General features: G+C 34.8%; 1 protein-coding gene across 1 annotated transcript in view; it reads right to left on the bottom strand.

Moving 5' to 3' along the window:
• KDM4C (lysine demethylase 4C) overlaps positions 1-13,933 on the bottom strand; it is a gene marked incomplete at its 5' end in the record, with an annotated part of 315,802 nt that overhangs the window by 159,614 nt on the left and 142,255 nt on the right. Inside the window, 2 exons of the mRNA XM_084237773.1 lie at positions 1,940-2,178; positions 5,400-5,593. Of these exons, the coding sequence (XP_084093899.1) occupies positions 1,940-2,178; positions 5,400-5,593 (433 nt within the window). The remainder of the gene's footprint in view (positions 1-1,939; positions 2,179-5,399; positions 5,594-13,933) is intronic.

Here is a 13,933-nt window from a genome sequence, read left to right on the forward strand (position 1 = left end):
CCTTGCAGTGTATATTATTGAGTAGATTTGTTAAATTATTCTTATCTGAATTCTTATCTCCCTAATTCCCCTCCAAAGTTCCACAGAATATGAATGGTCACCTTTCAGTTTTCATAGCTACTTAGGTGAGACCTTGGAGTTTGGCAGAAGAAAGTACCTAACAAAAAAGTAAGGGATTAAAAAAAAAATTCCACCACAAATTAATGTCAAAAACCAGGGCAATAACAATAATTAGCCACAGTCTTTGATATGTCCCAATAAAAATTATTTTCTACATTTAACCTGCATCATAAACCGCCAACATAAAGGGGTAAGAGTATCTCTATACTCCCTTCTCCCTCCTTATACACACACACACACACACACACACACTTACTTTCATTCACCCATTACATACTAACTCTGATGCTATATATACCTAGTCAAGTCTTCTACTTAAGTGTTTTTCCAGGTCTCAAAGCCTAGAGGTCAAAATGCAAGGAATAAACATCAACGTTAATAATGAAACTGTTTGGCCTGTGCCTAAACCACCCATTAATTCAAATACTGGTTAAAAGCTTTGTGATAAAAATTATGTGAGAGTCTATGAGGAAATATCTGTATGCAGTGCCTGTCTTTTTTCCAATCCCTACCTTCTCCACCTTGTAATCTTCAGTCCATCATCACACAAAATTCAAGTATCACTAATTTCAAGAAATCATCTCAGGTGGTTCAGTCCATTTCAAATCTTTGTTTAGTGTACCAACAAGCTCCTATACCATCTCATCACGGAATTTACCAGACAGGATTATAATTTTATGTTTATTTGTCCAACCCTTCAATAAAGTAAGAGCTCACTGATTTTTTTTTTAAAGATTTATTTATTATATACAAGAACCAGGGTACAGGCCAGATGCGCAGGAGAGTGAGAGGATTCACCAGACGGAGCAGGGAACAGAACAAGAGCTCACTGATTTTTAAAAAAATATATGATTTAGAGTTGATTAACAAAGATATTTCAAGAGGAAAAGGTAATAAGGATGGAGAAATAGCCAAGGATCAGATTAATTAGGACAAGGACAAGGGCTTTTTCCTTTTCTCAGTGGAATAAGAGTAATATAAGAAGGTAGAGACAACAACCAAGGTACATTCTTTTAAAAGGATCCCTACAATCACTATATGGAGAACTGACAAGCAGAGTGACTAAAGTGGACAACAGCAAAACAAGAGGAAGCAATTTCTGCTATTGTCCAGACAAGAGATTACATTGCCTTGAACAAGGAGAAAACAGCGGGGAGTCTGAATTCAAGGGATTCCTCAAATTGCAGGATAGACCAGATGAGGGTTATGAAAAGTAATAAGAAATTATCAACGAGCCTGATTAGTAAAAAGACAAAATTTCCAGCAAACATTACAGAAGTATTAAAGCTGTTTCAGAGAAATAGGCTGCAATGGGGTGGGGGGGAGGTGTTGAGACTTACAAAGGATGGCTTTAGTACAGAAACAGCTAGGAGACTCTATACACCATTTCACAAGAGTGACTGATTTTTGCTGTTCTTTTTTAAAATGTTGATCTTAATTCTCTTCTTAATATTAAGTCAAAAGTTAAGATGATCTGTAACTGGTTTTCTCTGTACCATGTGAATTCAGTGAGGCTTTCCAAAAATGTATATTATAAATTGAGCTGCATCCAAGAAAATTCCATTTTAGAATTTTCTTTTTCATTAAACCAAAAAAGCACTGCTATTTGTCTCACAATTTCACTATACCTAGTGTAGGTGCTCCTGACTTTTATAACATTCACTTGTGCTTATGGTTGAGTTACTCCATAACTTTAGATAGATTATAGTTTAAACTACATGGAAAAGTATGGTGTCCATCCTAGGAAACATGGACCTAAGGCATCAGATCATCAACCACTTACTAGTTTTAAGTGAAATATAATCAGTCAATTTCTCACCAGAGAGTCTGACATTATTTGATAAATTCTGATCCAGCTGCATCTTGACAGCAGAAGCCTTTTCCTCTGAAGATTCTTCTGTGCTCCCCAGCTTAGCCGCCTCTTCTGGCTTTTCACTGACCTTGAGGTCATTTGGGTCTGCATTAGGTGTAGGGCCCTCAACCCTCTTGACAACAGCTGTCACTTCCTCATTCTCCTCATTCTTAGGTCTCTTAGAGTGAGAACTGGTACACTGAGAACTATTAACAAGAAAAGTTGTGGTGAGTGCAGAATGTTTGCAATGGACTGGATAAAACGCGTATGAATACAGGTGGTATTTTCATTTACTGAAAGAAAATGGACAGCTTTTTAATCACCATGCAGAAATAATCTCCATAATTAATAAAATGATTTTGAAATTGAAATCTTAACAGTTTTAGTTATAATTTACAAAAAAAAAATATCTTACATGACTATTTAGTCATTAAATATAAATAACTTTAGAGGATAAAGGTATTGCTAAAATTGTGTAGCAAAATTTTGTAAAGCCCAAAAATAAAAATTAAGTGAAAAATGATGACATGGGGGAAATCAAATAGATAAATCAAACATTATTTAGAAAATGAAGAAAGGAAAAGGAAATAAGGAGATCCTATAAAACTGTTGGTAAAATAAGAGTTTACATTCCAAGGTGGGCAAGTGACTGTATTTCATTTAATTTTGTGTAATTCTTAAGTATGCATGAAAATCATTAAGATTAAATGTAAAATCATCATTAGCTAAGAGAATTTTAAAAGAAGGAAAGTTAACTGTATATCCTTAACATCTTATACAACTTAATATTTTCAAAGTGGGCATCATTTTTATTTTCCAAAAAGTCACTCTGTAGGTGTATGATGCTTTTGTATGTGACAGAAGATTTCTAACACTTTCACTTACAAAGAAATATAAATCAAATCAAAGTACATGTATTTCACTGTACAAACACACACACACACACACACACACACACACACACACACCACCACCACCACCACCACCACCACCACCACTACTACCATAACCATAGGAAGTCAAGTACAGAGATCTGAGATTCAGGGGGTAACCAGGTAAATTAGCATTGGCTATTGCTGGCATTAAAAGTACCATTACCATCATTACCTTTATCACTTTTATAAAGAACCCATGCAATGGTCCATATGGAAAATTCCTACATTAAGAAAAGCATAGTACATATTAACTAAGATGGCTGATATCATTTTAAAGTTTTAATGAATCATTCCTTCATTAGATTTCCCTAGACAGGGTTGTACTTAAAGGGAGATCAGAAACTCTATGACCAAGCCAGAAAGCTAAGTATAACCAAGAAGACCCTAAACATGGGTGAGTTAAATCCACTGATTATTTTAACCTAGTGAAGGCATTTCAAATCTGTTAAAAGTCATAGATCTATGGTCTCTGTCAGCCCAAAAGGAACCCCTGTATTTAGTAAACAGGAGATCAGATCATAGACCTAATTAGTGTGTGGTGATTTCGGTTCATTAAAGAACAAATCTCAAGATATTATATTGGAATTTCTTCTCAAGATTGACTACTGCATCCTCCTTCTGCTAGTGCTTTTTTTTTTTTTAAAGATGTATTTATTTATTTATACAAGCACTGGGTACACTCAGAAGTGCGAGAGGGCGAGAGAATTCACCAGAGCCAGAGCGGGGAGCAGAGCAGGCAGAAGGACTGAAGTACACTGCTGAGGGGAGCAGCAGGAGGCAGGAGAGGTCCGCGCGCCATGTGGGACCTCCTTCGGTGGCCAGGGAGCAGCTGGGGATCGAACCGGCGCTGCAGAGGCTGTGGGCAGCCTCACAACCCAGCGCTCAACCACTGCGCCACCGGGGAGGCCCCTGCTAGCTCTTTTGGTAACATGGATTAACACATTTATCAGACACTGATTCTCTCTAAATCATTGTTTCCCAAACATTTTGAATGGAACCCATTGTAAACTACATAGTTTAAATAGCGAAACCACACACACACACACACACACACACACACACTCTCACACACATGCTCGCACATGTCATGAATTAATAATTGACCCATACCACATGGGACTTACTCTCACCACAAGTTTATAGTACATTTTATTCTAACTTCCCATTTTAAAATGTTTTTCTTAACCTAGTAACTTCATTTGAACACTAATACTTTGAAAATAACTGCTATAAACTATTGAGGTAAATAAGAACACTTGCACTGTAATTGTGCAACTAATTCTGTATGTGCTTCAGGTATGTGTCCTATAAAATGCAGAAGTTTGACTCCGTGCTCTTAAGGTTCTTCTGCTCACTATCATTCTAAAATAGCAGGAAAAAACTGTCAGGGAGAAAAAGGGGGAGTCAGAAAATAAATCTCGAAAGTGTAGGCAAAGATTTTAAAATAAGTGTTATTTAATTAACAGGAAAAAACTAGAAACAAGCTAACGGTCCAAAATGAGATTACTTAAATAGATGTGGGCATCAAAAATTATATTGCAGTAAATCATTTAATTATATAAAAAATATACTCACAGTATTTCTCATCAAACTGTTAAAAAGCATGGCCCCAATTTTAGAAAGGTATATAATATATAATAAATATATATGTAAAGGATATAACATAAAATTTTATCACTGGATTATGAGTGATTTGGGATTCCTTCATTATTGTTTTTTCTTATTTTAAATATTTTCTACAATGCACAAACTGTACTTTTACAATCTAAAAGAAAAAAAATGATAACATTGGAGAGTAAAAATGTAATATAAATCTGAAAATTTTAAGAGCCTAAAAAGGTTTGCCTGAGGACCTGTAAAACATAACATGCACCCTAGTCAAAGGGCTTTAAAACAGAAAGATGCTCACAACAGGATTAAAAAGCTTTTTGGATGGCCCTTGCCACAAAAAAAGAAAGTAGAATGAAGTTCAAAGAGACAACCACGTTATAGAAACATCACATGCTCTGCTTTACATTTTGTAAAAGAATAAAACCAAGTGTGAAATGTAGCAAAATATAAACATTCCAATGAGAAAAGATCTCAGATGTTTGAAAAATGAGAGAAAACTACTAGAAGGAAAAAAAAAATCAATAGCAAAACGAAAAAGTTAGAAATCATACTACTGAAATTAATAAAAAATATGGAGATAAATAAAAAGTACCAATACAACTTTCAAATACATTAGTGTAAGTGGCCTAAGAAGTTCTAGAAATGTTTTATTTGCCATACATAGCAACTTCAGGAATATTATTAAATTGCAATATATACCTTTTCCTACATTCTATTCATGTATATACTTTTCAAGAATTAAAAGTATCTTGCCTGAAATGTTCAGTAAAAATTAAACTATGATGAATAAATAGGAAAAAAGCTAGTAGTCTTTGAAGAACATCATGTTCAATGACCCTTTTTAATTAAGTCAGTACAACAAGGTGGTTGGGTAGCATTACCTCTTGGATGCTTTTCTTACTTTCCTCCTTCTCTGCAGCCATGCTTTTACTTCAGGGGTGGATTCTGGAGTAGGTTTTGTGTGATCAATGGTGTATATATCCTTTCCTTGCTTCCAAAGGTGGTATCTGTCTGGCTGAAATTTTCTCACAAAGATATCCATTGAAATTTTCACCATGTCTTTCCTGCAGGTGCACTGAAACACAACAGGGTTGAAGTGCTTTTAATATCTCAGTAGCTATATAGTCACGCTGAATCATACTTTGAATATTACTTACATGAATAGTTACTATATAACTGAGGCTAATGTTTCACAATTTCAAACATTCAGTCAGTAATAAATTCAATTTCTTCTGAATAGAGGTAATAACTTATTTATTCACATTTATGAATGACAAAGTAAGATGCTAAACTGCACTGCAGAGTTCATAAGGACCTGTGTACCAAGAACAACTCAAAGGGAAGAGCACACATTTGAAAGCATGCCTGTAGAAGGATCACCTTCTGATGACAAGGATGTATCAATGCATTGAATGTTCAAATGTCTGTAAAGCTAAAAAAAAAAAAAAAAACACTAGGTTTGCAATAAATAAAAGTAGTCAATGAATGTGTTATTAGAAGAGCTTAACCAACTGTTTCGGATCAATTTTCTCCAAGATATATTTTAATTAGATTTAGATGTATTAACAAATACACATTCACAAAGTAACAATTAGCATTAGCAGCAAATGAACAGTCTCTCCAACAACATCACATAAAATGTCCACATCACCACCACAAACAAATCTACCAGAAGGGGTAGTGTTTTGGTGATAAGTTCAAAGAAAAGATTATTTTGAATGTAGGAAGACTTTGATTCTCAATACATACAGGTAGCAGTCATATTTTGTGAAACAAGTTCCTATAAAGACCTCATACAGGTAAAATTGTGTCTTGGCCTATACTATGTGATGAGGTAGAAATCATTCAAATAGCTCTGCAAAAATAGTCTCAAAAATGTAACTAGTATTGCTTGACACTCTAACATACCTGACATCGGACTGTTTGACTCAATAGTAGGCTTGAAACAGTAAGTTTCTCAGTATCTCACTGATGCAATTACATTATCATGTAAATTAATTTCAAAGTCTGATAATCTCCAGTCTAAAACTTCCTTTTATAGAGTTCAAATCTTTTAAGTTCAGAATTATGATTTGAAAGTTCTAAACACAACTTATCCTCAACATGCCTAAAACCAACTACTTAAAAATGCAAGCAAACATTCTGTTGTAATCAATGATACAATTCCATATTCACAGTCAACATTTCAAATCTCTCCCTTCTTTTCTACCCCTAGAAATCCAGTCAGCCACAATCTATGATTATTCTTACTCTAAAATGTCTCTTGTAAATATTCCTTCTAACAGGATCCTTCCAGCTTTACTTTCAGATGGTGAATTGTAGCATAACAAAGCTACCTACTTTCCCTGCCCTCACCCTCTCCTACCATCAATTAATCTTTATAACCATCACATTAATCTCACTCAAATATCTTATAATCTTTCATTTCTTAGTTCAGTAAGGTATGATAACCCTGATCTGCTTTTATAATAATGTCTCAATTCCTGAGCTTGACATTTAAGATTTGCCTCACTGATGAGATTTCCAGGTTCCTCTCTTATTCATCAACCTCCAAGAGCCTAGTCATGGGGCCAAAATGCACCATATCTCCCCTTAGTACATTTCTCCCTACCACAATGCTTTCTGACTCACCAATCTGCTATCCAAAGAAAATTCACCCTAAAAGATGGATGCAAGTTGTACCAATTGGTCCTCTGAATGTAGTACTACTTATCTGCACCACTGCTTTCTATAATTAGTTGAGTACAGAAAAAGTTCTAAGGCATTTTGTTACATTTAGCTTAAGAATAGGGACAATGAAAATACTGAGAAGTTTAAAGATATTTGGTTTAAGATACAACCTTTTCATTAAAGGAAGAAATAAAAGTTTTGATTCATCAGCAGAAACTTTCTTATTTTCTCAATGTTACCAGTATTTATTTCATGAAGAAAAATAAAGAGTGAATAATATCGATATTATAGTTCCTTTGTTGTAGGAGAATTATGTCTCACACATTTTAATTTTCCATTACCCTCTCCTAGAAGTACTCAATTTTGTAAACATGCAACAAGATCTATAACTCAAATAACTGCTTGACCCATTACAAGTACAATTGATAAGAGTTTCTTCATTTCAATATTCAGAAATACCTAAAGTAATGAAAGAAATAATGTCAGAGTAAAAACAATAAACTTCACGACCACACAGAAAATCTATTCTTCTTAAGTGCTGACAAATACTACTACTCATCTAAACCTCTAAAAAAATTAAATGAGGTCATTTAAAGGAATACACTACATAACTTTCATTAGTAAGAATAGAAAATAGCAGTCCCATTTCAAAATAAACTTACAGTGAACATATATGTACAAAAAATAATAATATGCAAAATTTTCAAGCAAACTATTTTGACAAGAAATCATGATACAAATGAGTGGCATTTCTTAGAACTTCATTTAAGAACATACATATTAGTTTAAAATGCAAATTTAAAGGGAAGTATCAGGAATTTGTATGCATTGGAATCCTCCATACTTGATTACTCAAAGACTTATTACACAATTCTGATTATTCCTGTCTCCCAGGAAATCAATTAATGCTCTCCATTATTTATACTTAAAAACCAGTGATCTAATTTAAAGATGAATTTTTTTTTTAAAAAATCAGCAACTCTCTAAGACAGAAAATACTAAGGCAGTTATTTTAATCACAAAATTGGAAATTTCATGCAACCACAGTATGTGATTAATAAAATGAGAAGTTAATACTTAACAAAACATCCAAACTAAGGTATTACTTTAACATTTTCTTTGTGACACACAGAATGGCTAATTATGAAAAGAAGAAACGCTTTCATGTGCAAATGTGTGGTAAAGAAGGCTTTGAAGGTATACAAAAATGTGTGAAATTATTCTGTTTTTCAGTCTATTTATAACAATTAAATGATAATTAGGAAAGAAGGAGAGAATATCTTAAATAACACCAGTCTAGTACTATTTGATGTGGCTGTTACAGTTGTTATGTGGCTGATATGGATGGTTGCTATGTGGGTGTTTCAGGTTGAATTGTGGCCCCCTCAAAAGGTAAGTTGAAGTGTTAACTCCCCAGTATATCAAATGTGACTTTATTTGGAAATACAGTTAGAGTAGAAATGATTACTTACTTAAGATCACTCTGGCATAGGGTAGGCCCTTAATCTGGTAGGACTGACTGGTATCCACATCAGAAGAAAGAGACAGATACAGGCACATAAGGGAGAAAGCCATGGGAAGATGAAGGCACAGGTTGGAGTAATACATCTACAAGGCAAAGACCACTAAAGGATTAACCTCCACCACTAGTAAGAGGCAAGAAAGGATCACAAACAGAAGAGAGATGCCCTGGTGCCTTGATTTTAGATTTATGGCCTCCAAAACTTTAAGACACTGTATTTCTGTTCTTCTAAGCCACCTAGTTTGTACTGCTTTCTAATGGCACTAGAAAACTAGTATTGTCTGAGACAACAAATAAGAGAACAAATACTGTACTGAGAAGTACACCTGTGACACTGTAAAACTATGGAAATGAATTTGGAAAACAGAGTGAAGAAAACATCTACTATTATAAATAATACATGTGTAATCATGGACAGTATATTGCGAGACACATGAACTTTGCTAACAGTGCTGCTGTCAAGGTGTGGGATGGAAATGAGCAACCGGCTCTTGGATACTGGAAGAAAGGTAATTCCTTTTATGAAGTGGCAGAATTCTGTTCTTCTGTTGGGTGGAAGGTAGAACTTGCAAGTTATGAACTTAGATATGTAGCTGAGGAGCTTTCCAAGAGAAGTATAAAATGTGTAGTCTTGTTTTCATTACTGCTCATTTTAAGATAGGAAAGGAAATAAATAAACTGATAAAGGAACCGCTAAGTAAAATAGACCTGGTTTGGGATATTCTCAGCCTATTGATATGGTATACTTCACAGACTGGAACAATGGGTTTTCTCAACAAACATTTGCTAGAGATCAGGTACATGATTCATCGATCAAGTCAACCATCTCAGTAAAGCCAACAATGGAGATGTAGTTACCCAGGAGACACGTGCAGAGGACACTCTCATCTGAAAACTATTTACATGCCCATGAATTTCATATGAGACCAACAAAGTTTCTGAGAATTTATACCAGCAAAAATGTTGTCACCTGAACTGAAAATCACAGAGACAGGCTGAAATCAAGCAAAACTTTTCCAAGGGTAAAGCCACAATGAAGATGGCTAAGTCAACAGGATCCCCTCAGGCTGTTACAGCAGTCCTAACAAACTAATACAGTGGAGATACAGAAAGATGCTGTCATACATTTTATTTAACATATATAAACTAAGAGATTAAATCAATGAGAAACACAGCCACGTTATATTTTTATAAACAAAATAAAATCTCAAAAAATTACTTCTCATCCATGGTGTCAAAGGATATTATGCTAATTATCCCTGTAACAATTCAAAATTATTCCTCAGGGTTCAATTTAGGATTATAAAGTACTTGGATTATGAGAAAAAGAAAACATGGGAACAATTTGTTGAGAAACTGTATGATTCATGATGCAGCATAATATAGTACTTACAAGTCTGGACTCAAACCCCATCTTCACCAATGACTGTGTAACCTGGATCAAAATGTTAAACCTTTCTGTCCTTCAGTTTTCTTATTTGAAAAACAAGGCATGACAATGGTAGCTACCTCACAAAGCTAGTACAAAGATAAAACTTTTTGTATCTGTTAAACACTTAGAATGCTATAAATGGCATGTGTCTGTTCTACTGGTTTGACTACAAGAATATAGGGGCTGCTGGTGTTATTAAATTTTGCCTTACTAGGATGTTAAAGCAAGTGAGGAAATGGGAATCAGGCTGCCATTTCTAACAAATAGTCCTAAGAGTCAAGAAGTATAGTGTAGTTTTGAAGAATCAGGGATTGGTGAGGAATTGAGGGATAATCTGGGAGGACTGAGCTATTGCCATGGGTGGGTGGTGTGCAGTGCTCATCCAACTCCTAGTAGGGATATATGTTGCATCAGACTCAACTCCTTGACTTCCCAAATTGAAGACAACTGAAACTGAAAGCCCAGTGGCATTTATGAAGGGAAATGTCCACAGCATAAATGAATCCTTTCATGTACCAATGGTAGGATTACATAATTAGAGTAAGATGGAAGCTGGGTTTAATTCATGTGACTGCTTCACTGTAAAAGGCCTCTTCTTAACATAAAAACTTGGTGTTATATGACTCTACATGTGTAGTTTTCTGAGACATAATATTGACTTGAATCTCTGGGTAAATGTGTTACTAACTTTCTGTACAAAGGTTCTCCTCTTATTTACACACAAAATTGCAATGAATGTCAACTATAGTATATTCATAGCCCAAAGAGAATATAAATGCTTAAAATTTAACTTGAATGACTTTTACAAATCACTAATTTCCCAACAATTATGAAAAAGTTCCAATGCATAGGATGAATCAGATTTAATGAACAGGACAATCAAAACAAAGGAAGGAGTCAATGATAGTCAATCCTTGTTTAGCAGACTTACAAGTATCCAAATGAAGCATATTTTGCAGTCTTCTGTTCACACATGAGTAGTTAGTGTGTCTATAAATCTAAGAACACTGTAAAATACTGCACTAGTAATCACCATTACAATAGTATCTAAAATAAAAAAGACATTTAAAAGCACAACTAACATTAATTCCCATTTCCTTGATGAAAGCAAATCAGTAACTGAATAAGATAGTTTTTACAACCTGATATATTTTATCAAAATCAGCCCACCCAAAAAAATTATTGCTCTTAAAGGTTATCAATTATTTATCTTCAAGGCACAACAAAATTGTTACAACAGATAGAAATATAGTGAGAAAGAAGCATTAATTTCCTACTAGACAACACATAACAAAAAGGTCTTTTATCTCTAAATATATTTATGAAAATATGGGCCTGTGTGTAAAATGTAAAAATGCCAACCACTCATCGGCTTTTAGAATCCAACAGTTTGCAGATTACATGATGCCCTTTGAAACAGAGAATACCACACTTAAGGAATAAGAAGTAAAAGATACACTCCATTTCATTATTTTCTAACAACTTGCTTTCTTTAGCTATGCCAACAAGAATTAAGAAAAATGGGCCTCCCCAGTGGTGCAGCGGTTGAGCGCTGGGTTGTGAAGCTGTCCGCAGCCTCTGCAGCACCGGTTGGATCTCCAGCTGCTCCCCGGCCACCGGAGGAGGGTCCCACATGGCGCACAGACCTCTCCTGCTGCCCGCTGCTCCCCTCAGCAGTGTACTTCGGTCCTTCTGCCTGCTCTGCTCCCCGCTCTGGTTCTAGTGAATTCTCTCGCCCTCCCGCGCTTCTGACTGTACCCAGTGCTTGTATAAATAAATGAATAAATCTTAAAAGAAAAAGAATTAAGAAAAATGTGTTATTAATGTAATTAGATACAAGTATTCACTATTTCTACATGAAGCACTAACAAAGACGGTGCTAAGTATTAGGCATAGCAACCTATTATTTAACCAAGAATGTGACTAATGGTAATTAGTAATTAGAGCCATAGTCAGTAACTGGACCTGAAACACAATCTTATTCTCAATCATCAAACTACCATGTATGGTAAAATAATTTAGTATTGGTAAGTTCAGATACTTCATTTAAAAATGTTTTAGCAATTCTAGCGGTAGAACATCAGAGAAACCTTGACTACAGAATGTGAGTATTAAAGTCTCCTTCATAGCTAGAATTTTTGGCCACCTGATCTAATCTATTTTTTATTCTTCTGTGTTTCTATCTTTTTCTTTCCCTCCCATTCTTTAATCTTTTTGTCTGTTTTCAACTTAGTCATAACCAAACCCTAAATATACTTCTTTCTCTAACATATAATAAAGAACTACCTACTGGTAACTTGTTAGCATTAAAAGAAAGTATGTTATGAATTAATTACTAATACTTATGAATTTTCCTCTTCATCAAACATCTACATATACAATATGACTAAAGCAGGTTTTCACTGTGTCATATCAAACTTACAGGAAAGGTCCAGCTCTTTGGAAAATTGCCACACTGGTAACCCATATTAAATTTGAAGCCTTCCAGGGATCTCAAGACTTTTTCTGCAACACTTATGCCTAGTTGTTTATCATTCCCAAAATGAATGAGAATGAACACCTTGTGTTTTTGATTAGTATTTTCTGCTATTATTCCAATGGAAAAGTCATACAGTTTTTATTGCATTTAATCAATTATTTTAATAAACAGCCTAATTTAAAGAGCTATTAAGAAATACTACATGAAAACTAATAAAATAGATGCAATACACAGTAAATTCAGAATCTATTAACATGATATTATTCTATTTGTAGTAGTATCTAACCTAATGAAATACCACAAAAATTGATGAAGGAAATTTTGTTCTTTACATGTTCACCTAACAATAATGATTAACTATAAAAATGTAAAGCGATCTGTTTATTTTAGAATTCCCCCAAATAGAATCTAAAAGATGAGCAGAATGTTTTAATTCTGTAGTCCATTCTCTCTTTTACCATAAAATTTTCACTTCCGGGCCTCCCCGGCGGCGCAGCGGTTGAGCACTGGGTTGCGAAGCTGCCCGCAGCCTCTGCAGCGCCGGTTTGATCCCCGGCTGCTCCCTGGCCACCAGGGGAGGGTCCCACATGGCGCGCAGACCTCTCCTGCAGCTCGCTGCTCCCCTCAGCAGTGTACTTCGGTCCTTCTGCCTGCTCTGCTCCCCGCTCTGGTGAATTCTCTCATGTTCCCGCGCTTCTAAGTGTACCCAGTGCTTGTATAAATAAATAAATAAATCTTTAAAAAAAAGATTATAAAAAAAAATTTCACTTCCAGTTATAAATCTGAATAGAATTTCACCCTGATTTGGGGACTTGGAAAAGATGAATAGTTCTTAGTCGGATCAAAAAAAAAGTATAAATTAGAAAAAGGGGAAGTCAGAATCATGTGGTAAATGTAGATGAATTTAATAGACATTATACTGAGCTAAAGAAATCAGATACCTGAAATGTCCATACTAGTGGCCATTCCACCAGATTGACAGAGATGACTATGTTTAATGTGATTAATAAGCAGTAGCCTTTTGCCCTTCTGCTTGCTGAACTTCAGACTAACTATGGCTCTTCTACTTATTAGCTAAATTTGCTTTGCCACATAAAAATGCTTTCCTGGCACTTTCACAGGGGTTCAAAAATCAGGAATTGTGTATATATACTTGATCAACTGGGCTCCTTAAATAAGATTGTGATTACAATCTCCCTGGTTCTCTTAACAAAAAACTGAAGGCATCTCATACTGCTGTTATAAAACAATTTTTTAAAGTTTCACTCTGCACTCAAATACTTATATATTACAGAATTTATTTCCAAAGATA

Source organism: Talpa europaea, assembly GCF_964194135.1.
Source record: "Talpa europaea genome assembly, chromosome: 7".
NCBI lineage: Eukaryota > Metazoa > Chordata > Mammalia > Eulipotyphla > Talpidae > Talpa > Talpa europaea.